At 44.7% G+C, this 27,663-nt stretch overlaps 1 protein-coding gene across 7 annotated transcripts in view; it reads right to left on the reverse strand.

Annotated features, from left to right (window-relative positions):
• Window positions 1–27,663, reverse strand: part of Fgfr2 (fibroblast growth factor receptor 2) — a 98,613-nt gene that overhangs the window by 25,792 nt on the left and 45,158 nt on the right. For 4 of the 7 annotated variants that reach the window (XM_051193146.1, XM_051193144.1, XM_051193141.1 and 1 more), the window contains 3 exons: window positions 12,832–13,022; window positions 11,582–11,729; window positions 8,172–8,368 (listed from right to left, as the gene is read on the reverse strand). In XM_051193146.1, the coding sequence (XP_051049103.1) occupies window positions 8,172–8,368; window positions 11,582–11,729; window positions 12,832–13,022 (536 nt within the window). Of the gene's footprint in view, window positions 1–8,171; window positions 8,369–10,294; window positions 10,440–11,581; window positions 11,730–12,831; window positions 13,023–27,663 lie in introns of all 7 variants that reach the window. The other 3 variants (XM_051193147.1, XM_051193145.1, XM_051193142.1) reach the window with 1 other exon arrangement.

Genomic DNA, 27,663 nt, shown 5'->3' on the forward strand with positions numbered 1-27,663 from the left:
TTTTTTTCATTAAAAATTTTATTTGTGTGTGTGTGTGTGTGTGTGTGTGTGTGTGTGTGTGTGTGTGTGTGTGTTAGTATGCATATCTGTATGGAGGTCAGAGGACAGTTTCTGAGAGTAAGTTCTTTCTACCTCAATGGTTCCAGGAATTGAACTCAGATCATCAGGCTTGGCAGCAAGCACCTTTGCCCATTAGACCATCTCACCATCCCCCAAGGAGAAGTTAGATCTACATTTTACTATGCAGACAGGGCACAACGAAAGTTTATTTATTTATTTATTTTTAAAAGAAGGAAACAAAGGACTGATTTTGTAATGGGAAGCCACACCCTCAAGAGTCCCAATCTCAAAGGAAATGCAGAAGCGAGTAGGAAAAGATGAGCTAGGGCATGAGAGTTCCTCTTGAATCCACCCCCCTTACTCCTTACTAAAGTCATCAGAGTAGAAGCTACCAAGAGCCCCACCCTGAGCATAACAAAAGATGACTCCCAAGCCTCTTGCATGGTCTGTGGTCTGCATGATGTCCAGCCTTGTGGTGGTGAGCTGTCCTCATCTGCAGGCTCCATCAGAAACCAGGAGCTTTCTGACAACATCACAATATCCACTTTCCACTGGCCACAAAATATCATCCACAGAAAAGGGGCTCAGAGCTTCGATGCTGGAAGGGAGTGCTTCCCTGGAACCACCTGCCTGACTTATTCTGAATCAGTTTCATAGGGTATGCCTGAAGGAAGTGTGTAATTTCTTTATTTATTTGTTTTTAAGATCTTTCTGGAGGTCCTCCACACAAATAGGCAAATAAATAAATGAATGAATAATCATCACTTACTGCAGAAGAAATTCATGCCAGAGGATCAGAGGCAAGAAGTCGGGGCCAAATTAGTAAATGTCAGTGCAGCAATGAGACAATACAGGGCCCAGAGAGCAAAGAGCCAGCAGAGGCTATGTGCATCCAGGACACTCTTTACAGGGCCATCAGCTTGGCCCTGCATCACTGGACCCCAAAGTTCCAGAACCAAACTGTCAGGAACCACGGTGTGCTGGCACTAGTGAGGAGCGAAATCTCAGGGGCCCACAGTGCTGAATGGTGCTAATGTCACAGCTTCTGTGTCTTGTCCCTGGGGGTCAGTGCTCCCCCTGGGGAGGCTTGTGGGATGGGATGCCACCACTGGCGTTTTCTGGAAGGATATCAAAGGCTAGCAGTGGGTTTGGGGAGAGAGATCAAGAGTTGGAAGCAGGGTAAGAAACAGGCCTTATTCCAGAATTTTCTATATCATTTAGATTGTATTACCATGGTCTTCTGTTTCTTTTGTGTTTCGGTAGGAGTTCTTTCCTTTAACTAAAATATCATTTGGAATAGAACAAGCATGAACTAAGAGAAAGGAAGGCATAGGTTTGAAATATGCAGATTTCAGTTAGAGAATAACAAGATCCTTGTCTTCACCCTCTCTTGTGCCACCAGGCTGTTTTGTGATTTTTCCATATCCTTCAATATGTGTACCCAGTGATCATCCAAAGCCATGCTGCCCTTCCTGGGTCTGGTGGGCTACATCCTGGTCTAAGTCTCAATTATAATCCATATTAAGTGAGAGTCTCAGGAGGTCTCAGTCCCAGCTCACAGAGTTATTAGCACGACAGAAAGAAGACAGCACAAGCTAAGTGCCTGCTGCTGAGCTGGGACAGCCATAGCTCATCAGCGTGCTGTGCTGTGTGGGGTTGTTGTGATGTTATACAGGATGCATGTCAACTGCATGTCTGATTGATAAGATGGGACCCTCAGCTGCCAGCCAGGATGGCCTGGGGCTCCAGAAAGCAAGAGTTTTAAAACAATATAAGAGTTAGAGGACAGTCCAGGGCAGAGGAAGGAAGGCTATGGGTAACAAAGTTCTGCTGCTGAATATGACTTAGCAGTTACCTCTAATCAGAGAGATTTACCATCTGGTCTGACATTAACTACTCTATGGAGAACCTCTGACCTAATGGAAATGAACACCACAGCCCTGTGGCACAAGTTTATCATACACACACACACTCTGCAGCAGGGCATCTCTGCAAGGGTTTAATGTGAACATTTTTCAAAATGGAAAACAGAGCATGTGGGGGATGGGGGGAACCTAAACATGACAGGGAAAAAAAAAAAAAAAAAAAAAAAAAAAAACCTTGACAGTCTTTGCTGTAGCTACTACTATTAAAACATAAAACTGTGCTTATGTGTGGGAATCTTGTTCAATATAAAGTGCAGGTTCAGATTCAATGTACAAGTCTGGGAAATACTTTGTAAAAAACACACAGAGAGAATGGGTAAGAAAATACCCAAAGTATCTGAACATACAGAGTCTGCTCTCCCTGTCCACAGAGGTACATCTTAATTTTACCTCCATGCTTTTTACTATACTTTTAAAATCCCCTCTGGGACCGTAAAGTATGACTGGCTTTCTCTTCACTCCCCTTGCCTCAGAAACTCAACCTGTCTGGAGGGCTTGGCAACACTCCGCCAGGGGTTCCCCGAGGAACCCTGTGTTTCGAGGGCTCCTTCCCTCTGAATCATGGCCCCGCCGCCCACCATGGAAGTCATCCGTTTCTTCAAAACCATCATATTACTGATTTCATTTCTCTTCTTCTTAAATTATAACATCCCTCCTCAGATATTCTCCAATCCTTAATCGAGAAACTTCAATTTTGGAGCTCCCCTGTTAGAAGTCACTTATAAACAATGAATGCAAACACTCTAGTAAACGGTTTCCCCACCCACCCAAATCTTGGCAGGCAGTTTTTTAAAGACGTGCACCCTTCACAGCCTCCAATTCTGCTGCCTTACATGGTGGGATCCCTTTACCACGCGCCATAAATCAAGCTTTTAACTAGATGTGCTTTTCATATATTTCCACAGCACATATGGGAGATTAAGGAAGGAAGTGGGTTTTCTCCCCATTTCTTTTTAAAGGGCCACCAAGAAATAGCAGCATCTCTTTATTCTGGATTAAGCTGACATCCAGAGGGGAACCTCACAGATGACACAGAAGCAGGCAGAAGCAAAGTGCAGTGGCGGCGAGGAATGAGTCACGTTTGTCTTCATTCCTGAGGACCGACACATACCCTTGGACCACAGCAGACCTGAGACACCCTCTGATTACCAGGTGGTAGATAGAGCCTTCCACATCAGAACAGCAGCCCAGGGTGTACATACTTCTGCCATAAGTCTAGCTGCACAGATCTCTAAGGCCAAGCAGAAGGCCTGCACTGTACCAAGCTTCAGGGGACTTTTAGGGGTGCATTTTCCCCATTGGATAATAAAATCTAGGTAATTACTCAAGCGTCCCCTTAAACAGCCCCTACTACCCACAGATGCTCGAATGGTCTGCCACAACAATAAAAGTATCTAGTCCAGAAATTCTGATTATACTTGACCTCATCAGAAAAAGTCCAGGGTAGATCTGGGTCAAAGAGGCTGAGAGAAAAGACAGGCTGAAGGGGGGTGGGGTGGGGAGAAAAGGCGAGAGATCCCTACGAAAGGGCAGACTCCACTAGGGTCATCCATAATTAACAGTTGTCTAAACGTTTTCTAGAACCAGCATACTGCAACACTGGATAGACAAGGATCATGGAGTCGAGCTACTAAGCAGTGAGCAAGTCAGAACTTACTGAGCTTGGTATAATTCAAGACCATAAACTTCTTGCTGCCCTGATCACAGCTCCAGAATCAAGTGTTCCTTCATCCCACCCCCTAATAACCATATGCCTCAAAGGCATGACAAAATTGTTCTCCGGTTTTCTCAGCTACCCATGCCAGTGGTTGAGGCTGGGAACAGACACTTCAGTTCCTTGCGAGACTGGGAGATGGGTAGGCAGTGGATTCATCTAGATCTGGCCAATCAACAGCTAGCTGAATCTCCATCTTACCCTATTGCAAGCTTCTGGCTTCAGAGGAAAAGCTGACACACTGTGAAATCTTCTCAACAAACACAGCACTGCCTTAAGCCAGGCTTCGTCTGTCCTTCTCTACACCCACGCTCCCCCTGACAAGGGACCTGTGGAAGTAACAAGGCAAATCCCTCCCCTTGGACTCGGGGGTTCACAAAGATCATTTCTCATTTGCCACTGATGGTGCAAGTGGCTCACAAAGGGCCCTTCTCTGGGTTGGCTACTGCCACTTAACACACCAAGTACCAAGAAGTAGAAACAAGTGAACAGTGCCTACAAAGTGTCCAGTCCTGGCCTTGGAAGGCAGAGATGAATCCTCATGAATAGGGAGATCCCACAAGCTACCAGCTTGTAAAGTTGCTTTTTTTCTCTAAGCATCAAAGTACATAACGAGTCTCCCAAAATTAATGTTTACTAGAAATTCTAAAGGCTATAAAGAATTTGATACTGAAAACAAGCAAAAACCTACCTTTTGCCTCAGGAAAATAGCATAAAGTGAAATATCTGCTTTAATCAAGTTCATGGCAGGGAAGTAAACATCAAGGAAAAAGAAGGGCTGAGAAGGAGATGGGTCAGTAGGTAAAAAGACTTTTTTGACCTGAGAGCAATCTCCAGAACCTACATTTAAAAAAAAAAGCGAGCAGGCATGGTAACTGACGCTTGGAATTCCAACACAGAGGAGGGAGGGTCAGCCCTGGGGCTCACAGGTGAGACAGCCTAGTCGAATTGGCTAGTTCCAGGCCAGTGAGTGAGAAACTGCACTGAAAAAAAAAAAAAAAAAAAAAAAAAAAACCAAAAGGGGTAGGGAGTGGAGCATACCTGAGGTTATCATTTTACCTCAGCACATATCTGGACACACCTACACACCTGCATGCATGAACGCACACACACAGAAAACAACACGAATAAATACATCAACTTTTCTTGTTCTAAAACAAAGACAAGGGTGAAATGAGTGGAGAGAGGCTGTGCACCTCCGTGCTGTGAAATGTCAAGAATCAGGGCCAGGAGGGTCCAAAGTGGCCTCTAGCTGCATCATCTGGGAGCTCAGGCCAACAAGAAACGAAGCCTAGACTCTGAATGCCTGGGAGCACCCATCCTCCAGACATCTGATTACAGGCTCATCTGTCGCCAGGTAAAGGCATGCTTGGCATCCCTGTGGTATTCACTCTGTCATTAACCTATCTTCGGGCCTTTGTGGGACTTTTCCCTCTAGCCACAGCCCAATACTCTCTTTATCCAGATACAAGATAAGCATCTTCTCCTCCCCACAGTGGGCTGTGCTTTGGAAAGTCCTTGGGAAGAGAGGTACCACACTCTAGGAAATGCTGGGGTACATCAACACCCTCTCAACTCATTCATCTCCCAGAGACTTATTTATCAAGAGGGCCTGGTACTCACACACTTTTCTTATATTGCATGACCCAAATGAAACATTTCAAAAGGACCTTGCAATCAATGGCAAATGGGTAGGCTTTATCTGACATGACACTGGCTCAATTTATTATTATTAATTTATTTTGGTGAGGTTGGGGAATGGACATGCCAGCAAACACTCTACTACCATTCATTGAGCTACACCCGCCAGTGTAGCTAGTTTAGGCCCATGCATGAAAATAAGCCGTACATCTAGTAAATGATGATGAATGAAAGAAAAGAGGAGGGAAATGAGAAGAAACTCAAAGTTTCCCTCTGGGTACACAGGTAATTTGAGAAAAATGGAGAGCTTGGGTGGAGATGGACAATGAAGAAAGTCAGTTGGCCAAAGAGAGAGGCAAACATGATGAACATGTATGTCAAAGGGAACTCAAGGGCATCTGCCTTCTATGTATGAAGCAAAAGGAAGAACATGGCAGAAGATGTGCAATTTTTTCTTTAAAAGATGATGGAGTCAACAAGATGGCTCAGCAGGTAAGATGCTCAGCACTGAAAGTCCTACCTGCTTGATTCCTGGGGACCACACAGTGGAGGAAGGCCCTGGCTCCCATGTAAATTGTTCTCTGAACACACACACACACACACACACACACACACACACACACACACACACACACACAGACACACACAGACACCATAAATTAAAAAATCCAAGGAGAGTTAGAAGAGTTTTCTTTAAAAGTGATAGGGCTGGAAAGACAGCTCAGTGGTTAAGAGAACTTACTGCTCTTGCAGAGGACCCAAGTTCTAGCCCCAGCAGCCATATTAGACAGCTCAAAACTACCTGTAACTCCAGCTCTATGGGATCTGATGGCCTCTTCAGTCAACCCAAAGAGCTTCTGCACACATGTATAAACATCCATACACATTTAAGATAAATTGTTTAAACTATGAATTAACTATGGGCCAATGGCATAGCTACATCAAGTTATAGATTTCACTTGTTTCTCCTATTATAAAAACAAATAATTTTATATAAAGACATCATTGCCTTTATTTAAACACCCTATGCCAGAGTTCCAATACAGAAGATGTTATGGAAGAAGAATGGTCCAGGAAGAAGAGATAAGAAGCTATGAAGGGGTGGCTATTCAGCCTCAAGCCTTGGCAGTACCTGCCCAGGTCAAAAGACTTTCCTTGCAACTCATTAACCCCAGCCCCATCTTGCTTCTGTAGTCCCCCAAATGACAGTAATGTCATTCAAACTGGCAACAACATTCTTGGGAGCCAGAAGGAATCCACCAGATTTCTTTGATCCCCACATTCAACCTAGTTGGTTATCGGCTGCACCTGACATACACTCCAGAGTTTTCCCCAAGCCTCTGTAAGAAACAGCTGTTGGAAAGGAGGCTGAAAGGACCTGCTCAGACCTGGTGGAGAACATCCAGGTCTGTGTCCAAACCACTACTGGACAGCTGGTTCCTAGTCCCTTCCAGAAACAGAATCTTGTCAACAGAAAGGACCTTGCTAGATGAAGGTCCAGGAAAGGCAGAATTGGGTCAAACCCAGAGAACCTTAGGGTATCACATAGCATCACCTGAGGAAGTGTTTAAAATGCAAACTTCCAGATCCACTGAATAAGAATCTTGGGCTGAGACTAATGAATATACAATTTTAACAAACACTTTCAGGTTCTACTAAGATGCACGGTGGAACCCAGCCAGTGTTGGCCATGTCAGTTTCTACTTAAAAAATAATGACAGCCTTATCAAAATCAAGTTCTATATCCTTTCATAAAATTTGCATTCACCTATCCCCAGCCCTCAGTCTCCACAAACAAGTAGAAGAATTTCAACATTTCCTTTCCCATCTACTTTTGAAGGGCATTGTTTCCTGGCACAGTGAAGATTCCATCTTGCCTCATCTTCCCCCAAAGCTAGCCATCAAAGACCAAGTTCAAGGTAAAAGGTAATTTTGTACCTGTTCCATTTAATAATCATCTTATCTGGGAGTTGGAGACATGGCTCAGTAGTTAAGGAGTGCTTGCTACTCTTCTAGAGGACCAAAGTTCAACTCCCACCACCACGTCAAGAAGCCCCCAACTGTCTATAACTCCAGTACTCGGGGATCTGACATCTTCTGGCCTCCACAGGCACCTGAACACATGTGCTTATAACACACACACACACACACACACACACACACACACACACACACACACACACAAACTCATCTTATCACTGAATCCTAGCCACACCTATAACCTACAGACAATAATATAAGCATACAATGTTATTTCAAAAAACCAGACAGATTCAGACAAAACCTAGTTTAGAAGAAATCGCAGTCCACTCTCATGCAAGCAATCATTCAGTTGTTCCTCCAGACTGTGTGTTTCTCATTTCTACTTAAAACAATAAAGCAAGCAAACAAACAAACAACTAGAGTCTCTTTCCTATTCATGGTGAACACTCCATCTGAATATCCAAACCAGTCTCATAAAGAAGTGACGTATCCCAGACAAAAACACCTATTCATCCAACAGACTCCTGTCGTTGAATCTCACCACCAACCCAGAGGACACTGCCTCCAGAGTAACTGTCCATTCCACTGAGTAGCTTGGATTTGCACACTGCTGTCCTTTCTTCCTTTAAAATTAGACCCCACCCACCAACCCCAGCCAGAGCTGCTCAGTGACTTGAGGCTTTAAGTTCCAAATGCTGATTGATCCTCCACAAAGTGGCAGGTTATACCTGCATGCTGAAGTTCACAGAAGTTAGAGGGGGAAATCAAAGCACAGGAAAAGATCCTAGAGCTGGCTGGGTGATAAAGGGGAATAAGTTTCTTCAAACTCTTTATCTACTTTCTGTTACCTGTCTCCGCAGGGGGATGCGCTTGGTCAGCTTGTGCACCGCTGGCTGGCTGCTGAAGTCCGGCTTCTTGGTCGTGGTCTTCATTCGGCACAAGATGACTGTCACCACCATGCAGGCAATTAAGAAGACCCCTATGCAGTAAATAGCTATTTCCAGGTAATCTGGGGAAGCTGTGATCTCCTTTTCTCTCACAGGTGCTAGATTTCAGATCACGGGAGAGGAACAAATAAGCAGGCCACAGAGTTAGGATACCAGAGGGATGCATCATAGCATATCTCAAAGGAATCACTCCAAAAGCAACAAGGGCTTCCCTATCATAAGTCAATGCAAAAGGGTACCCAGATGCACAACAGCCTTGTGCTTCCTGTCTGGGCCTTTCCAAAAGCTAACAAGTAGCCAAGGGCTGCTCAGTTTATCACCACAGCCCAGGCAGCCACCTTCTCTAGCCTCAAAGAGCATCTGCAGCCAGTAAGAGCTGATATCAAATTGTGATGGCAGGCTACAAGGTCACAATCCGCTATGCCCCTGGGCAGAGCAGGACACCTAGTACACACACTTTAGGTGTGGCAATGATGAGAACTATTAAAAAGGAACATGTCACTTTTTTTTTTCTAAGGAGGCAGGGACAATGCTTTGCTGTTACTAAAGGAAGCACTTCAAGGGAAGGCTCAACAGGTCCCCAGAAGATCACAGCTCCACACGGAGTTCATAATCACCTCATAGGCTTGCCCAAAAAGTTTTGGTGAGTCCCTTTATACAGTCCAGAATATTATTCAATTAAACAATATGCATCAGATAGTCACATAATATATATATACATATATGTAATACCTAATAACCATTAAAATGTTTGCATATCCAATTACATTAACTTGTTACTGAACCTTTAAAAAAAATGGTACTGCATGTGAGTAGTAACGTAATTGATTTAATATGTTCTTCTGTCAACTACATTGGTCCTCAAAAGGTCAGTCTACAAGCAGTGTATTCCCAAACATTTTTATCCTCAAGCTGCATTTCCTTAAGGGGTAGTGCTGTCAGGCAAATTGGTTAAGAAGTACCAGTTGGGCACTTAAAGAGCACAGCATTGCAAGTACAAGCAAGCTCAACAGGAGAGGTATCTCTACTTCAAGAATAAATACTCACAGAGCAGATTCATAACCAAAGGGGAAGATGGATGCAATGGTTATTGTTTTAAAGCTTATACATTTTAATCAGAAAAAAACAAATATTTGCAAAGACAATCAAAACTCTCAGCAGCACACACAGCACAAAAATGAAACGATCGATTTATTTTTTACGAGCTATAAAACAAGCATGCAGTAGGCATGGTACTCTAGAAACAAGGCATTAATAACTGGAATAGACGAGCATCATGAGCTGCAATAAACGATCTACGCGGTTTTCCAAAGGAAATGCGAGGCAATGCATGAGAGAGGGCAGCGTTTATTGAGAAAGTTGGACTAGAACAGAGGCATTGGTTAAAGACTTAGATGGCAATGGGCTTCGTTGATGTTGATTTCTCTGGAAGGCAGAAATCACATCAAGCCCGAGATGGCATACACATGCTCTGCCATGAAAGCAAACTGAAAGTCCACTCTATTGAGGCATGCAGCAAGCCACCCGATTCCCAAGGTAATACACTGCTTCTGCATACCTACATTAGAGGTGCTTCCCAGGCACCGCAATATAAATCCATCTGCACTCAAATGAGATATAAGCAAGACGGACTGAGAGGCATCAAACCACATATGGGATTTTAGCAAAGTGTAATTTGCAACAGGGAAAAATACTACTTTGAATTTCACCAAATAATTTTGACTTCCTTCTTATGAGCAAGGGAGTAGGTTCATTGAGTCACCAGGCCAGTGATTCACTAAAATTACAAGATCCCTTTAGGGTTTAAAGGTGAAATTTTACTCGACATACAAGTGTGGGATCCTCCTTGTATGTGAATATCTAAGGCAGTTTCTTGTCCCTGGGGGTGATTTTGAACATTTATTTTCTTTGCACCGTTATGCAATAGATAAAAGGGGCTATTTCTAAGAACAGAAGCTGTGTTAATTTTATAGCAATCAACCAAGAAAGGAGAAAAACCCACGGAGAGAAAGAGCAGTATGTACCTGGCAGAACTGTCAACCATGCAGAGTGAAAGGATATCCCAATAGAATTACCCGCCAAGCACGTATACTCCCCAGCATCCTCAAAAGTTACATTCCGAATATAGAGAACCTCAATCTCTTTGTCCGTGGTGTTAACACCGGCGGCCTAGAAAACAAAGGAAGCAAGAAAAAGGCTAGACATAGGAATGATTGTGGAAGGGGGCCTTGGAACCAAGAGGCCTCGTACCAGCGGCTCCAGGGGGTGCCGGCCATCAGGAGATTCCGACTGCAGCCCATCCACAAAGCCCACAACCAAGAGACACTGGCCAGCTCACCTCTGCAGGCCCATCACCACACCGGCGTCACCACCTAGACATGCATGCAATTGAACACATGGAAAAATGAGCCCACAGAGTTCTCTTTGACTTTGCTTTCATTTGGATTTGGGGGTGTGTTTCCAAAGTTTGTTGCCCAGAGGGCTAATCTAGGTTCTGGTCCTGTTGGATGCAATCTCCCATTGTGAAAAAAAGGGGAGGTTGTTCTGTGTGATAGAACAAAACATGGAAGAGAAACCATGAGGTAGTCGGCTCACACATCCCTCGGGCTCCATGGGAACCAAGGTGGGAGGTTATCTTAGTTACCAGATTTTGGTTAATTTCTCTCAGGCTAAAATCATCTCATCTTATAGAAAAACTAGATTTATTTTTGTTGTTGTTGCTGTTGTTTCCTTTTTCAATATGAATGTCTGAATGTGACTAATGATAAGAGAAAACTCAACCTTTTGCTTCCAATATCATCTAGTCACACATTCACTAGAAGATAACCAGCCTCCAGTTTCAGATAGGATTGGGTATGAAATCAAAAAAACAAAACAAAACAAAACAAAAAGTTTCATTAGGCAAATCCTATCACTCGAGCATTAATCTACAGTGTGAGTCCTGACTAATATTCAGATACTGCAGACACAGCAGGCATGCAAACTCCAGGTTCCATTGGCACTTAGACACAGTGCTCATGGGGAGTGTGCAGTCCAAACACGACAGACCAGAAAGGAGGGCTTGGAAACAGGATGGGGGTAGACGGTAATCTTCAAGCACTTTGAACATTGTGGGCATTTTTCCATGGCTGCTGGCATGATGCCAGCTGCACCACCAAAGAAAGATCATTATAAATATACCAAGGCCACAAGAGTTATTCTAGAAGCTGCCTGCTGCCTCCCAAAGCACCGAGTCTTTTCAACTTCTATATCCAGTTTTCTTTTAAAAAAAATAAAAACAAAAATAAACACAAACACAAAAACGTTGTTACCTTGCTGTTTGGGCAGGACAGTGAGCCAGGCAGACTGGTTGGCCTGCCCTATATAATTGGAGACCTTACATATATATTCCCCAGCATCCATCTCCGTCACATTGAACAGAGCCAGCACTTCTGCATTGGAGCTATTTATCCCCGAGTGCTAGAACAGACATAGGAAAACAATATAATGGCCAACCAGGAAGGACTCGGTGCTGCCTATGGTCCCATCACCAACACACCACAAGACAACAATCTCCATTAATTACTTCTAAAGGGCTGTGGGTGAGAAAAGAACAAAATAAACCGAGCGGTGGAGAACAGTAGTGATCTGATAGTACAGGGCAGAAAAGGGTGAACAGCTGGTGGGATGGATGTAGCTCTCCAGGCTGGTCATCTTTCTCCAGCACTTTGGATCCTGGGTATTGCTTGCTAGAGAGAAGACTTTATTGGTTGAGAGTTCTTCATTAGCCTCCTGGAGCTCCTATAGTTGCATAGGAAGACTGTTCTTTGTAAGCACACTCCATGTGAGCATGGTAGATAGGCAGTCAGTGGCTTAGAATTGACAACACAGGCTCAGTTCACCATGCTGAAGTGGAAGCTAGACCCCCAAAATTAAAGAGGCTGAAGCCACAAGAACTTGAGGAAGGGGAAAAAGGGATTTCTTTTAATGAGAAATACAAAGAGATGGAAGTTTTCCCTATTCATTATTTTACAGATGCAGAAACATCCCAAGTTTATTCTCTGGACCACACCAAAAAAAATCAAAAAAAGGTAAGAGAGAATTTTTTTGAAAAAGGAAAGATTTGTTTCTAAAAGTTGGCTACTAAAATTTGATTCTAACAATAAATATGACATCAAAGATCACAAAAAATAAAACAACATCAGAATAACATTAGTACAATGTCTAGACCTTTCAGTTATTTCCATCTACTCCATCCCACATATACTCAGCACACTGCCTTGTAAGCCATAACCTGACCCAGCTTTAAAGATGTACCTCGGACTAGGCTGCACTGGCATCTCCTGTAAGACCTCAGGGCCGATCAACAGCTGAATCCTCTGACTCCAAGTGTAGGAGCCCTTCCCCTACTCCACAGGCCCCTTCAGAAGAGTTACTAGCAGGCCTAGTAGTTCTTTAACACATTCTACTGACTAGTCCATAAAGAGACCCCTCAATGAAACCCAACAGGAAATCAAAGAATCTTGCCCAATCCCCAAGGGAGCCCTCCTTGTGGGCCCCTTGGGATTCAGAAAATCCTCACCTTCAGGACCTTGAGGTAGGGCAGCCCATCAGGCCCATATTTACTGCCATTTTTTTCAACATGCTTGATCCACTGGATATGGGGCTGGGCATCGCTGTAAACTTTGCAGACGAACTCCACATCTCCTCCGACCACCGCAGAGGCATTTGCAGGCAGTCCAGCTTGGAGGATGGGCCGGTGTGGTGATCGCTCTGATAGAGAGAGGCAATGGGAGGGGGAGAGAAGGCAATAAATAAATTGTGTTGTCCAGAAGGCTGTCGAGGAACTCAAGCCAAAAAGGCCTCCCATCTGCTGGCGGTCTCCTTTGGAATAACACAGGGGCCCCATGCACAACACAAACGACTTCAAAGCGGATCACTGGAGCACAGCCCTTGTAAAGGATACTTTTTTAGAGAATCCAGAAAAGAACACTTTACATTGCAAGTTACAGACTACCGAATGAACAGGGGGAAATTCTTTATTTCAACAATCTGAGAGACAGATGGAGCTGGCGGAAGGACACTTACTCACTTATTTGGCTTGAGGTAATACCCAGATTCACTTTAAACACAAACTAGGCATCACAGGAGACTGACATGGCTAACTCTCTCTTAAGGTCACCCTGGATATCAAGAGAGGTTCTTCTATACATGATCTCTCTCAGTTCATTGCTTAAAATGGTCTGGGAAGTCTGGTATTCCCTGCTTTAAAAAGTAAATTGCAAACTAATGTCCTAAGTGATGATGAAACCAAACTACCTGGATCCATCCTTTTATCATGACACTACTCTTTTCTTTAGTTAGTCATTTATTTGACAAGTACCAAGTGTCACTATGTGCCAGGCACCAGATGTGTATACATAGATATTCCTTAACTTTTTCAGATGTGGTACTAAAGAAACACAGGGACAGACTCCTGTTTCCAGGCTAAATTTTACAGTCTCAGGGGAGGCCCCATAGGAGGGATGCTTTGTCATTCTTTTCTAGCCTCAGAGAAATCTCAACAAAGCATACTCCTCCTTGTCTTACCAGAGGCTCCTCTCCAGATGAGAGGTGCTCTCAGAAGAATTGTACAGACAGATGGGGTCAGGTGTGCTGACAGCTACACTTGAGGTCCCTCAAGAACTAAATAATAGTCAATTAAAAATAGACTAAGAACTTTCTCCAAAGACAGACATACAAATGGCTAATAAGTAGTTGAAAGGATGCTTAGCATCTATAATCATTAGGAAAACTCAAATCAAAACTATCATTAAAAACATAGTAAGACAAGTTGAGGGCCTGGAGGGTGAACCTCTGCACCACTACTTCCTGTACTAGGGTAAGGTCAAGAAGTTTGGAGTGAAAAACCCAAAGCAATTCATCTGATCCTGCAACCCTCACTTCAGTGAAGATCTGAGATACATCCATTATAGGGCTATTCGCAACCAAGATTTTGATTTAATCATCTTCAATGCCCATCAACGGAAGAATGGGTAAAAACTTTGGTCTCTATATACAATGGGAAAACTAGCTTTAAAAAGATGGAAATCATGCAATTTGATGCCAACTGACAGCAGTAGTGGATCTGGAGGATATAATATAGGGAAAATACATCAGTCACAGGACAAATGCTGTGTGATCCCTTATAGGAGGGATCTAAAACTCTCAACTCCATATATCAGAAGAATAGAATAGCGGTGGCCAGGGAAGAGAAGAAGAAAAATAGAATGGGTAATCACAGAATATAAACTTTCAATCACATAAGATGAATACATTCTAGAGATCTGGTCTACCTAGGATTGAAAATGAGATACTATACACTTAAAGCTACATTAGGAGTATATCACATGTTACTAAATGAATGAACAAATGAATGAATTATTGAGTAAACAAGAAAGAATTAATAGGTTGGGCTGCTGCTTGATCTCAAATATAAAAGCACTGTAATTATAAATTTACTGGACCTTCCTCACAGCGGCTCTGTCATAGCTACATGTGCCCTAGTGGACAGCCCATTCACAAATATGTGCTTAAACACCCCGATATTTCCCCTTTCCTCTTTCTCCAACCATGAGTTCCACCAAACAAATATAGTTCAGACAGAGCTGGGCATGATGGCATACATTTTTCATCTCAGCACTTGGGGGGCAGGGACAAGTGGATTTCTAGGAGTTTGAGGCCAGCCTGGACTACAGAGTAAGTTCCAGCCAAGGCTATGTGGTGAGACTTTATCTCATAACAACAATAAAAAATAGTTAAGAGAAATAAGGAGAACTCCTACATACCATCACTACCAAACCAGCCCAACAATGGCTTCATGTTTGAGATTTCCTATGCGATGGACTAGAAGCAGCAAATTAGAATGATAGATCTCTAAGTCTTTCTGTATTGGGGCCTTTCCAATTAAACTATAATTCCGTGGAATTTGCTGAACCAGAGCCAGACCATATACAAATTGACTCTACTCCATAAGCCTGTTGCTGGCCCTTAAGGAACTTTTTTAAAAGCAAGAAAAAGTTTGAGCACATTTCATTCTGGAATCTTCCATCACTTCATAGACACCTAGATTTCCATACAATAAAGATAAGAATTTCAGAGCCCCGCAAACAGTCATTCATCTGCTCCTTTATCATCCATGTAGGCTGAGCAGAGAACAGAGAAGATGAACTGTTCATTTTTCTGATTGGAAAAATAATATCAAAACATAATTTCTTCACACATCACAGGAAAGCCTCAACTCTACAGGACGATGTGCTGCTTCTAGGCTGGGCAGAGCGACTCATGTGCCACAGACAATGACCAAGGTCTTCTTTACTCACAGCTGGGCCCTTTAATGTGGGAAGTACAGAGTTAAGTCCCCTCAACCATGTCCCCTCTGTCTTCACTAAGCCTATGTCCCAGGAGTTCTACCATCAGGATGGAAGCTCTCTGCTGGGGAGTTGCACCAGTCAAATTCACAAAAGATGCTCATTTCTACCTGTTAAATATCAAGAAGGTCTGTAGGGCTGGGGACATGGCTTTGTCAATCAAGGATCTTCTACATAAGCTGGAGGGTCTGAGTTCAACTCTAGATGAAACTTTAAAAAGCCAGGGTGATAGCACATGTCTGAGAGAAATTAAAGCAGTGGAGAGAGGAATATCCTTGGAACTCAATGGCCAGCCTCTACAAGTCTGTGAGTTCCAGGCTCAATGGGAGTCCCTGCCCATAAATAAATAAGTAAATCAGCAAATCAATACATACATACATATGTACATACATACATAAGTTGGAGGGACACTAAGGAGCACTAGTCTTTAGCTTCCACAAATGTATGCACACATGTACACTCACACACACACACACAAAGTGCTTATGTGTGCATATGAGTAGGTGTGTGTGAGTGTGTGTGTGAGTGTGTGTGTGTGTGTGTGTGTGTGTGTGTGTGTGTGAATGTCTTAGAGGCCAGAGGAAGACACCAGATCCCCTAACACTGGAGTTACAGGCAGTTGTGAGCCCCCATCATGAGTTCTAGAAACTGAACTTGGGGAGGTCCTCAGCAAAACTAGCGTGTGTTCTTAGCCACCAAGCTATCTCCAGCTCCAAGGAAAGAATTTTAGGTATCAGTTTATCCCTTGCCTTTGTTTTCCAATCTCGCACTTACAAATATGCTTTTGTACATGTGTGTGCATGAGCACACTATTGACACTCTTTCTTTAGAAACAGAACTACTACAAAATCTCTAAGGTTTTGAGCCAGATCTACTGAATTTCATGGCAAGCCCTTTTCCTCAGCTATATTTGTTTCTAATAAACTGTCTCACATGCAAACACTACACACGTAATACCAAATAACCCTGCCTGTGAACAAGGAGTGCTTTGAGAACGCAACATCTCCTCCTGCGCCAGCCTTGGGCAGGGAATCCGTCGCTGGGGTAACACTGGCAGGGCCTGGTTCAGAGCTTGCCGTTTTGTTTTACTTGTGGTCAAAGGGCTGCTGAGCTCCGGTTATTAAGTTATTCCAAGCTATCCGGACTATTTTCACCCAAAGGGAAAAAAGAGACCTTTGCGATGGTTCAATGTTATTGCATTTGCAAATTACAGCATACCAAATGTTACAGCTCGCAGTCTTGAATTCATCTTTCCAAATTTTCTCACCTTATACGAAATAACCTCTTAACTACTCCCTCTCCCCTCTCGGCTCTTTCTCACTTTGGGCAGAAAAAACTGCAAGTACGGTTGCTGTGTAATAGAAACCTTACACCGTCTCCCAAAACTTCTTACAGCTGCGCTCAGTATAAAATGAAACCTCAGAGAATGTTATTTAAAATGTTTTTTAAAAGTCAGTAGGCCTCATGTTTCATTTCTCCACATCGGGCTTTGATTTCCTTTGCAACCTTAGTCTCTGCCCTTAAACAAGTCGAAGAATGAGGCCTGAAACGTCTTGGAAAAGGTCCCAGGATGCCAACATCTGCCAAGTACCACGCTCCTCTTCTTGTCCTCCTCAGCCATCCATCTTCCACTGGTGTCAATAGACCCTTAATAACAGCTATGGACCTGCCAGTGTTGAAGGTGCATATTTGTAATCCCAGCACTCGGAAGCCAGAGACGGGAGGAACACAAGTTCAAGGCCAACATGGGCTACATAGTGAGACCTTGTTGGGGGGGGGGGGGTGTCAGCAAAAGGCAGCTGCCAGGAAGTTGTTAAAGTGCATGGAAAACCTCTGGAAAGTTGGGGTGCAATCAAGTCAGATGGCTGATGAGGAAGCTTGGCAAAGCAGGTGGCCTTTCCAGTGGACTTAGGAAAGAGGGTGAGGGGCCGAGAATGACAGTCCTCTAGAAGCTCATCCAGCCCCAAGCGAATCACAGCCCGCACGTTTGCAACTTTTCACTGAAATAAAAGGGTTAGTCTGCGAATTATTTCTGGATGAGAGTCTGAAGCCCGGTGCTGGCTCAGCTCTTCTACGTGACACCAAAAATCACATCTCCTCCAGCAGGCAGGATTTACAGTGTGAGGCCAGCGTCTCTTATGGCATGTTGAACTCTCGGATATTATAGAAAACACATTTTTCTTTTTTTCCACGGGAGTGAAATAAATACACAAAAGGCAGATAGGCTGATGGGCAGCTTACCTCTATTTCCTGACTGCAATTTAAAATAGTTACAATTTGGACTTACAGGTTGTAGGTACGTGGACCCAAAGAGGGGAGGGAAAGGGGGGGGCTTTCAAGTAGCCCCTGTGTGAATTTCAAATTAAGACGCGACATTAAAGCAGCCCAAAGGGTGTGGCTGTGGCCAATGGGACAGTTGGCTACAGCTCTGGAATGAGGTTCCCATGAATAAATGCTTAGCTAATACAGACTGGAGTGCTAAAAAAAAAAAAAAAAAAAAAAAATGCCCTCCTGCCTGTCTCTCCCTCACTCTCCCTCTCACCGCCCTGCTTCAAGTGTCCACTTCACGACAGCAGAAAGCCCAGCTGCTGGGAGAGTAAATGGACACATTAACTCTCCTAAGCCTTGCTCTGTAGCTGGGAGCCAAGACCTAGTCAAAGAGGGTAGAAGGACAACAGCCCGCTTCATTCCAAGGTAATTATGGAGCTGGGGGGAAGAGGGGAAATACCTGAGTGACGAAGAATAAATCTTTGTTAATTGACCACTGAAACATTATAGCATGTCAGGACTCCTCAAGACAAGATGATAAGTCAGCCTACAAGAGACCTACAGCTTTTCTGTGACAGCGCAGACGCCTCCTGTCTTCAGACACAGTAAACAGGTAGCTCGGGGGTCAGAGGAGGACCGGGCTCCTAAATCACACCTATAAATTAATCAAGCCCAGAGTTCCTGGTTTCCTGGCATGTCCCAGTATCCTGAGTTTTTCTCCTTAAAAGTTCAACAGCACTTATCACACACACAGAAAGAAAGAAAGGAGGAAGGAAGGAAGGAAGGAAGGAAGGAAGGAAGGAAGGAAGGAAGGAAGGAAGGAAGGAAAAGAAAAAGTTGTAAGTCACTTTCTCTGGCACATGGCTGAAGCCATGCCGAGTTCCCAGGAAGGCCCTGGAAGCAGCCGGTGCCCTCTTGGAAAACCCATTCATTGTAGGTGTATAGATAACTTCGCCTGCTCTATCTTTAAATTGAAATCAAATTTTAATTGCCCCTCTTCCAAAATGGCAGTTTCTTAGCAACTGCAAAGGGCTGAATAGAGAAAGAACGTTCTGCGAATTGGAAGACAAGTGAAAACAAGAGAGAATTCTTTTTTCTAAAGCCAGCCTGGCTTTTCTCTCAACAATGGGCGGTGGCTGATTTTGCTGCATGAGAACGCACTACTAAACCAGTTGGTGAAGCATGGCTATTAGGAGAGGCCGCCATCAAAGCTGCTGCTCACGGATGTTCAGGGCCCAATAACCTGCTAAAGGCCTCACAGTCATTACAATTAGCAGAATGAGTTCATTGCCTTGTCAGGCCTTTGCTGACACAGTCACACCAGACAGGCTGGACCCAGCTGGGTTCTGAGTTTTGTTTTGTTTTCCCTAACTTTTTCCCAGCCTCCAGATGTCAGCACAAAACCCGGCCCAGAACTAAAAATGATCAAGAGAGGAAGGCAGTGTGGGGCTGTGATCAAGGGGGCACTGCACTTTCAGAATGAGTGCCGGTGCCCAGGACAGGGTATCAGTGCACAGTCCTCTCTCTCACCCCCGTCCCCCAATAGTTCTGGCTGTCCTGAAACTCCTATGTAGACCAGGCTAGCCTTGAACTTACAGAGATCTGCCAGTCTCTGTCTCATGGATTTTTTTCTTGCTCTGTAGCCTGAGATGGGCTTGAACTCATGACCTTCCTACTTCTGCTTCTCAAGTGTTGGGCTATAGGCCCAGGGCTCTACCACTTTTTTCTTTCCTGTCTCTCTTTTCACCTCCCTGTGGAGGCCAGAGGTCAACACTGAGTGTGCCCCCTTGGCTACTTTCTCCCTTTGTTTTATTAATATGTGTATGATGTGTGTGGGGAGCACACAACTTGCCACAGCACTGTGTAGAGTTGGTTCTCTTCTCCCACATTACCTGGGTTCCCAGGATCAAAGCCAGGTAGGTCAGCAGGACCTGTATGGCAAGCACCATAACCACCAATCCAACTCACCAACCAGCCCCTCCCCTTTACTTTTGGGACAGGCTCTCGCTGTCCTGGATTGCTCATGGACTTGGTTGACTGGTCAGCAAACCCCAGGTCCCTCTGTCTCTGCCTCCCCAGCTTTTTTGGTTGACTGCTGGGGATCTAAACTCGTGTCCTCATACTTACACAACAGGCAACTTTACACACTGAGCCCTCTCCCCAACCCCTCCCTGCTCCTGCACTACTTTTAAAAAATATTTTTATAATTTTTAATAATGTGAGTATTAGGAAGGTGGGAAGTATGCTCAAAGACGTTGGGTCCTCCAGAACTCAAGCTAACAGTGGTTGTGAGTCACCTGATGTGGGTCCTCCCGCAAGAGCAGTGTGCCTGCACTCTTAACCACCGAACCTCCTGCCAACCCTCTGTACCACCTAGAAAAGATTAGAACTTGCACTGGAAAAGGAGCCTGACTTGCGGTCTGTCTTCTGATCGTCACTGCTGTTCTAGCAGACAGACACCCCTCTTTGCCTATGCAAAGTCCTGCTGAACCAGGCTGGGGCTCTGGCTGCCTTCAACCAACCCAACCCAGACCCTCCCTCACACCTCTGCAGAGACAGCAGTCTGAGGAGCAAGGTTGTTTAGGAAAGAGATTAAGTGTCTCCCCTCCAGTGCTGAAGTCACAGAATTTCTTATGAAGGGTGCACCGTGCAAACTGCTAGAAGCAAAACAGCACCAATTCCTTTGTGATTGCTCACTGGTGTGGACAGGCAGAGCGAAGGGCTGGCAGGCTGGCTGGGCTCAGGGCTGGGAAGACCAACCAGGTAGAAGCAAAGGACCCTCCCTAAAGAATGTCCCAAAGGATGACTCAGCCTTCTACCTGCTGGGTTGTCAATTTAGGTCATCTTGGGGAAATTATAGGAGCAGAGCTTAGTGTCACTTAGACCCCAAATGTGTAAGATACCCTTGAGCTCTGGGCCTTCAGCGGTGCACCAGCACCGAACACAGTGTTTAGATTCGAAAGTGCCTCTGCTTTTCTTTAAAGGGGACTTGGCTCTAGGAGATAAACAAATTCAGGAGGCCAGACAGGGTGATATTTTCAGTGAGTTAAATATCACTAAACCCTAAACCATACCTTAAAAAAAATTTAAAATGGTCAGTTTTATGTGATCCATGTAGCCCAGGCTGGCTTCAAACTGGCTACATTGCTGACAATGAACCTAAATTTCTGATCTGTCTGCCTCCAACTCTGATGATAGGTGTACACCACACACCTGGTGTCTGTGGTACTGGGGATAGAACCTGAAGTTTCAGACATATTAGGCAGACATCCAACAACTGAGCTGTAACTCCAGCACAACCACAGCTTTTTAAAAGGGAGACGCGGCAAAGGTGGCAACATCATTGAACCAATAAGGTCTACCTACCCCTAGGGGTGGCAAACCCACACTCTTGCCTTGCTCACTCTACTAAATGGAAGTTGTTCTTTCAACATCAAGTCTACAGAGGCTCCCCTACACCCTACACCATCCCCTTTGGAGCGGATGATGATGCTGATGCCAACTCAGACGTCAGATGTCCACAGGCTCCCTCCTGAGGGTAAACACAGCTGACAGCCACCCTACCGGGTGGAACACCACAAAGCCTGCACCCCACAGCACAAGTCAGGAATGTGTGATTTTAGCTGGAGTGTGCAGAGCTGGGCTGCCCTCACAGGAAAAGCATGCTGGACAAGGTTTTGTTCTTTTTAAATTGCTCAGGCATTAAATGCACCCTCTTATTAGAAAGGCTGGACTCTGAATTAGACTCTGAATTTGAGAGACATCTTCTCTCAAATGATTTGCAAAGAAACAAACCGGGAGGCACTGGAAAACTAAAGTCGAAAATGCTAATGTCTTGGGTTTCAAATGTTAGGCAAATATCTATCTGAAAGGATCAAGTTAGCCTATCTTTAGAAATACGTCCTTGAAAAGTATTCACAGGCGCCCAGTTAATAGATGTGTACGGAGCTTATTGTGGTCGTGTTTTAATGAGAACAAGGGTATGCACAACCTAAATATGATTATATACTATGGCTATGATAGCAGCCTATAGGTCACAAGGAAGAATTTAAGAGACTGGTATGTGTAGTCTCCCATCACCAACTTTCACCATTTAGAAAGCCTCTCTTAGAGGAAGTCCAGAAAGCTCCATGCTAATCCATCAGCTGCCTTGTTAGGCTCCTGGGGTGGATCAAGCAGAAGGAAAAGCCTTCAGCCCATCTGAGCAAACAAGAAATGCCTCCCTTAGGTACAGACAAACACGAGAGGCTGAGCCATCAACTGTTTGTTTTCCTGGAGCCAAAAACAAGGGTGCTGAAAATTACTTGTGGCTCAAGATGCACTAAAGTAGTAGAAAGACTCAAAATCATCACCCAGATCCCAAGCTCTGCACTGTCAAGATAGAGGACTCGCCATCACTATACAATACAGACAATGTTCTAATGTCTCCCCTAAGCCATGACAGTGGCATCCTCTCTTTTCACAGGAGAAACAGAACACCATTCTCAAGGCAACATCAGTGTCCTTGGCCACCTCCTCCCCACAGCCTCCTGCCCTGGGCCTTCTATGTAAAAACCACACCAGTCAAAAACTACAGCCTTCCAAATCAAATCTACTGTGTTAGCAGCACAACCCAGCCACATCTCCTTTCTCCCTGTCTGTGCACATAAACTGAACAGGAAGATGATGAGCACAACAGCAGGGTGTTCTTAGAACAAACCTAAATGTATCGCTTACAAAGAGAAGAACATAACATCACAGCCATACTCATTCCAAATGGGAGCTGGCATAAGACTCAACAACATGGCCCTTTACCTCATTAAGGCAGGTACTAACTAAGCTGTATGTATTAAAAACTCCATTGTTTTTCTGTTTCAGAATTTGAAATACATTAGGATGCCTCAAACTCCAAATATAAGTTACTCATAGTCTCTCTGTTACAGGGTAAATGTGTCTTATCTAAAACTCTTGGGGCCAGAATTTCTTCTGATTATGGCATTTCTCAAATGTCAGAATACGTGTGCATCTGTTTTACTGGTTGAACATCCATAATTCTGAAACTCTGAAATCCTTACCTCTCCAAAATCTGAAACTGGTAACAGGACAATCTTTGACTCACAATACAATCAGTGAGAGAATTAAGACGTTTTGGAAATTGACTTGGCAGGTTAGGGATGTTCAACCAGAGGGGCCTATTACCATATACTGTGGTATCCATGAACACATCCTCAAGCTAGGCTTGCTCCCTCCCAGCTGTAGTTAAGTAGCTCTCTACCCACCCACCAAAACCTGCACTTTCTGTACACAGACAGCCCCAGGAAGAGTCATCTTCACATAAAAAAAAAAAAAAAAAACTGTAAGACACTAACTGTAAGACCTGACTGCAACACTTCCATATCCTCCTACTACAGATGCTGTGCCAGGACTCCTGCCAGAATTGAGGGAAATCAATAACCTTCCTTTCTCAACTGTGGGTCAAAGGGCATCTGAAGGTTTGCAGGAACAGAACAAATGTAGACTATTACCAAGTGCTGACAGGTCCCTACCAAGTTGGTACCCATGAGCTATCCTCTCTGCTCCTAGAGCTCACAAGGGGTAACTTCTTCCAGGAAAACGCTCATTGGCCAGCCAATGCCCTTGAAGCAGCTGACTGCTGACCAGACTTTGCCCTGGGAAGCCCTGTGTTAAGGCAGGAATGTGGAGCCGCTCTGAAGGCATGAAATCTCATTAAACAGCTTTGACCCCAGGGAGTTTGGAAATCCCCATCCTGAAGAAAGTACTAAGTCTCACCATTCCTGTAATCACAAATAGGTTGAATGTGTGTCTCAGCCTGGAGACAGGCGAAGAGGCATGGGATTGCCTAATAAGAGTGACCAGTGATCACCCGTGCCATGATTTAGGGCACTTCTCTCACGGCAACTCTTTCTTTGGTAGGTGCTACAAACACAGCAGGTATCACCCATTTTGGTTTGAATCAGAAATAGCCCCCAAAGGCTTGGACTTGGAATGTTTGATTCCCAACTGGTGGCCCTGAGTGCTCTGTGGCCTTTAGCAAGTGAGACCCGGCTGGCAGAGTGAACGCAGACCTAGTTGTGCTCTCCCCGATTTCTCATCCACTCCACCCCAGGCTCTCACAACAAAGTCAACTTCACTCTCTTTCCTCTGGTGATGGATGGAAATACCTCTGAATCGTGAGGCAAAATAAACCTCTCTTTCCCAAAGTGGTATAGAGTACATGATCACAGCAACACAAAATACCCCCACAGCACAGGTACTAGGGCTTCCCAAGGTCACAGAAGGCAAAAGTGGAATATAAATGCTTTTACCTTTCCCTGCCGCCACATAATTCCCACCTGACTCCCCAAAGGCACAATTTGGCAAGGGGACTGTCACATCCTAACTGTGTCAGCCATGGTTTGAAAAGATAAAAATGGCTGGGGGGATGTGTTTACCGCCAGCTGCTGCTCTGGGGCTATCTGCGATTCTGTGTTATTCACTGTGTCCTATCACCTGCATGCAACCTTAACCCTTAGCCCACTTGCAGTGGAGGGGAATTCTGCTTCCCTCCAGTTAGTCTTCCTAAGTCCAGAACTGGCAGAGAGAGAGCCAGCTCTATTATAAAACAAGCAAGAAATGGGAAAGTGTCCGTTTGCAGCAAGGTTATAAATATGGACAAATGTAGACAAGACCTGGAGGCCAGAAAACCACAGCAGGGCCCTTCAGGAGCCCAGTGCCAAAACATAGGCCTTCCTATGTTCCAAGAACGGAAGGAAAACTGGCATTCAGTGCCTTGAAACCTCCAGATCTTGGTTCACGGTCATTTCAATACTCTATCTAGCCAAGACCCCACCTGCCACATCAAGCTCTATCAGACAGAAACCAAGACTTGAGTAAAGTCTTCCTCAGCAGAAATCAAGGTAATCCTACTAGTGGCAGTTTCAATGATGAACTCAGTGGTTAATTGATTTACCATTAAACTTACTACCGCCATTTCTCATTTTCATTTTTGATACAGGCTGGCCTCAAACTCACTTTTTAACCAAAGATGTCTATGAGCTTCTAATCCTCTCCCCAAGTGCTAAGATTACAGACGTGCCATGTCACCCCTGGTTATGTGCAAGGGTGGGGATGGAACACAGGACTTCACCATGTATGCTAGCAAGTGCTCTACTAAGTGAGCCACACCTCAGACCAAGCCCCTAAGATCACTTTTTATCAGTGACAAGAACACTATTCCAGATCCACAGCAGATCCAATAATCAGATATGGTTTGAGGAACTCTGACTTCCCTGATCCCTTCCTCACTGCTCCGAGATCACACCAAAGCCTTTGTCACCCCAGCCTCCAAACAGCAAACCAATGCTCTGTGCAATATCTCCCTCTCTCACTGAAACTGCCAGAGGCTCCAGGCCAGGGGTTGGGCCACACAGCAGAGCTTAACAGTCCACCTGGAAGAAGCAAGACCTCCTTCCTGTTGAATACACACCTGAGGTTCTCAGCATATGCTTGCTACCAGCCTATGTCCGATCCTATCTAGAACAGAACTGTGGAGGATTTGTGTCAGGGGATAGCCAATGTCATCATCCTTGCCTGCCCCATCACATCTAGAACAGAACTGTGGAGGATTTGTGTCAGGGACTAGCCAACATCGTCATTCTGGCCTGCCCATAACAAGTCAAGACTGGTGGTAAAGGCTGAGCCACCTCCACCCAGCCTGAAGTGAAGAACGGCATATGATACCCCCATCCACCCAACACCTGGGGTGGAAGATGAGACTCTAGAGAATTAAACTAAGAAGGGATCTGAGGTACCATCCATATTTCCACCACACTCTGTCCCCCACATATCAAACATCAGAAGAAAGGGGTTACCAATTAGCATCCAATAGTCTCTGGGAACACAGAGGTATAGTGGGAAGCAAAATCATAACTCCAAGACAAAGGGACTACATGAGGGAGAAAGGTCACTAATCCCCCACTTCTTCATATGTGTGTATGTATGTATGCTTGCACATGTGTGGGTCCATGTTTGTGTCTACCTGTAAAGGCCTGAAGTTCATATCAGAAATTTCCTTAATTACTCTTCTACTTTATTCTTTGTGGCAAGGTCTTTCAAACTCAGAGGCCCCTAACACAACTAATCTCAGTAGCCAGCTTGCTCAGGGATCCTGTCTCCACCCTCCAAGGCTGGATAAGCCACAGTCACCCAGAATTTACCAGGGTTCTATGGATCCAAACTCTAGCCCCAAAGTCCATTTGCTCAGCAAGCGCTTTACCTACTGAATGATCTCCCCCATGCCTGACACAAATCATCTGAATTAGAGCCACAGAGAGTGTCAAGTCTGAGATGCCTGCTCTGGTGTCTTCTCCAGTCCTTGCACACATCACTGACTCCTGCTCTGGTGACTTCTCTGAGTCCTCACACACATCACTGACCCCTGCTCTGGTGACTTCTCTGAGTCCTCAAACACGTCGCTGAACCCTGCTGGGCCCAAATTTCCTCAGCTCTGAGATGGGGGTGAGGGATGGAAGGAAGAGAACAGAGGTTGTGAACATCTGTAAGTCAACAACCAAGCCATTCTAGATAGCCTGAATGAATGACATCATTAACCAGAGGTGCAAAGTCTGCAGGAAACAGAACTTCACCTACTGCTCCCCAAATGCCCCTCAATTTGCCTAATTAAGACACCTGCCTTCCAACTATGAGAACCTGGTTTGATCCCCAAAACGCATGGACAAAAAGACAAGCATGGTGATGTATACTTGCAAACCTAGTGCTGACCAGCCAGCCTAGCCTAATTGGTGAGCCCAAGATCACAGTGACAGACCTTGGGGTGTATGTGTGTTTGTCTCATAAGGACCAGCACTGAAGTTGTCCCCAGCATCCACATAAACGACTAGACACATTCTCTCTCTCATTCTCTCATTCTCTCTCTCTCTCTCTCTCTCTCTCTCTCTCTCTCTCTCTCTCTCTCTCTCTCTCTCTCTCTCTCTCAACTAAATGTTATTAAAGAATAAGCCACTACTTGGGGACATTTGTTACACTCTTTTAGGACACACAAGTGAGGTAAACATCTTCTTCCCAACTTTACTGGTTATAAAGTGGGTCCAGAAGAGCTCAGTAGCTCTTCTGGTGCCCAGATGTTCCTGCCATTGGGCTGGCTGCTCTTATCACAACACTAGGCTTTATTTGTTCCTAACATGCCAGGGCTCAGTTCTTAAATCAGACCCAGTGAAAAGAATTAATGACTCCTAGGTACCACTTAGTGGTGGCAGGACATCCATCATCAGATCAAGGACTTCAGCATCCCTCGCTTAGGAATCATGGTGAAGACTTACCACCTCCCCTAGCCATTTACTTGGCAGACAGTTTTATTATTGCCACAACCACTGAGACGTGGAGCTTCTTGCTAATTTTCCTTTGCTGCAAATGACTGAAAAATAATGGTGTCAGTTTTAATGAGGATCAAGCAAGGCTCCTAAAAGGACCTTGTAAATGAAGAGCAGTCTCCTCACACACAACCATGGCCCTCTGTTTGATTCCAGAACATGAGTATCACTTAAATTCCACACTTTCACACCACGGAGCATGCGGAGGTGGGGCCTTTCGGGCTTGCTGCATCCTAACACCTGAGCCACAGATGGACACCGGGCAGCAACACTCCACCACAAGCCAGACTTCCTGGTCAATGGAAACACTTTCTGGTTGTCTGTGTAATAAAGGGGGAACTGAGACCTGTTAACACACAGCAATGTACT

This window comes from Phodopus roborovskii, unplaced genomic scaffold, assembly GCF_943737965.1.
Source record: "Phodopus roborovskii unplaced genomic scaffold, PHOROB, whole genome shotgun sequence".
NCBI classification, from domain to species: domain Eukaryota; kingdom Metazoa; phylum Chordata; class Mammalia; order Rodentia; family Cricetidae; genus Phodopus; species Phodopus roborovskii.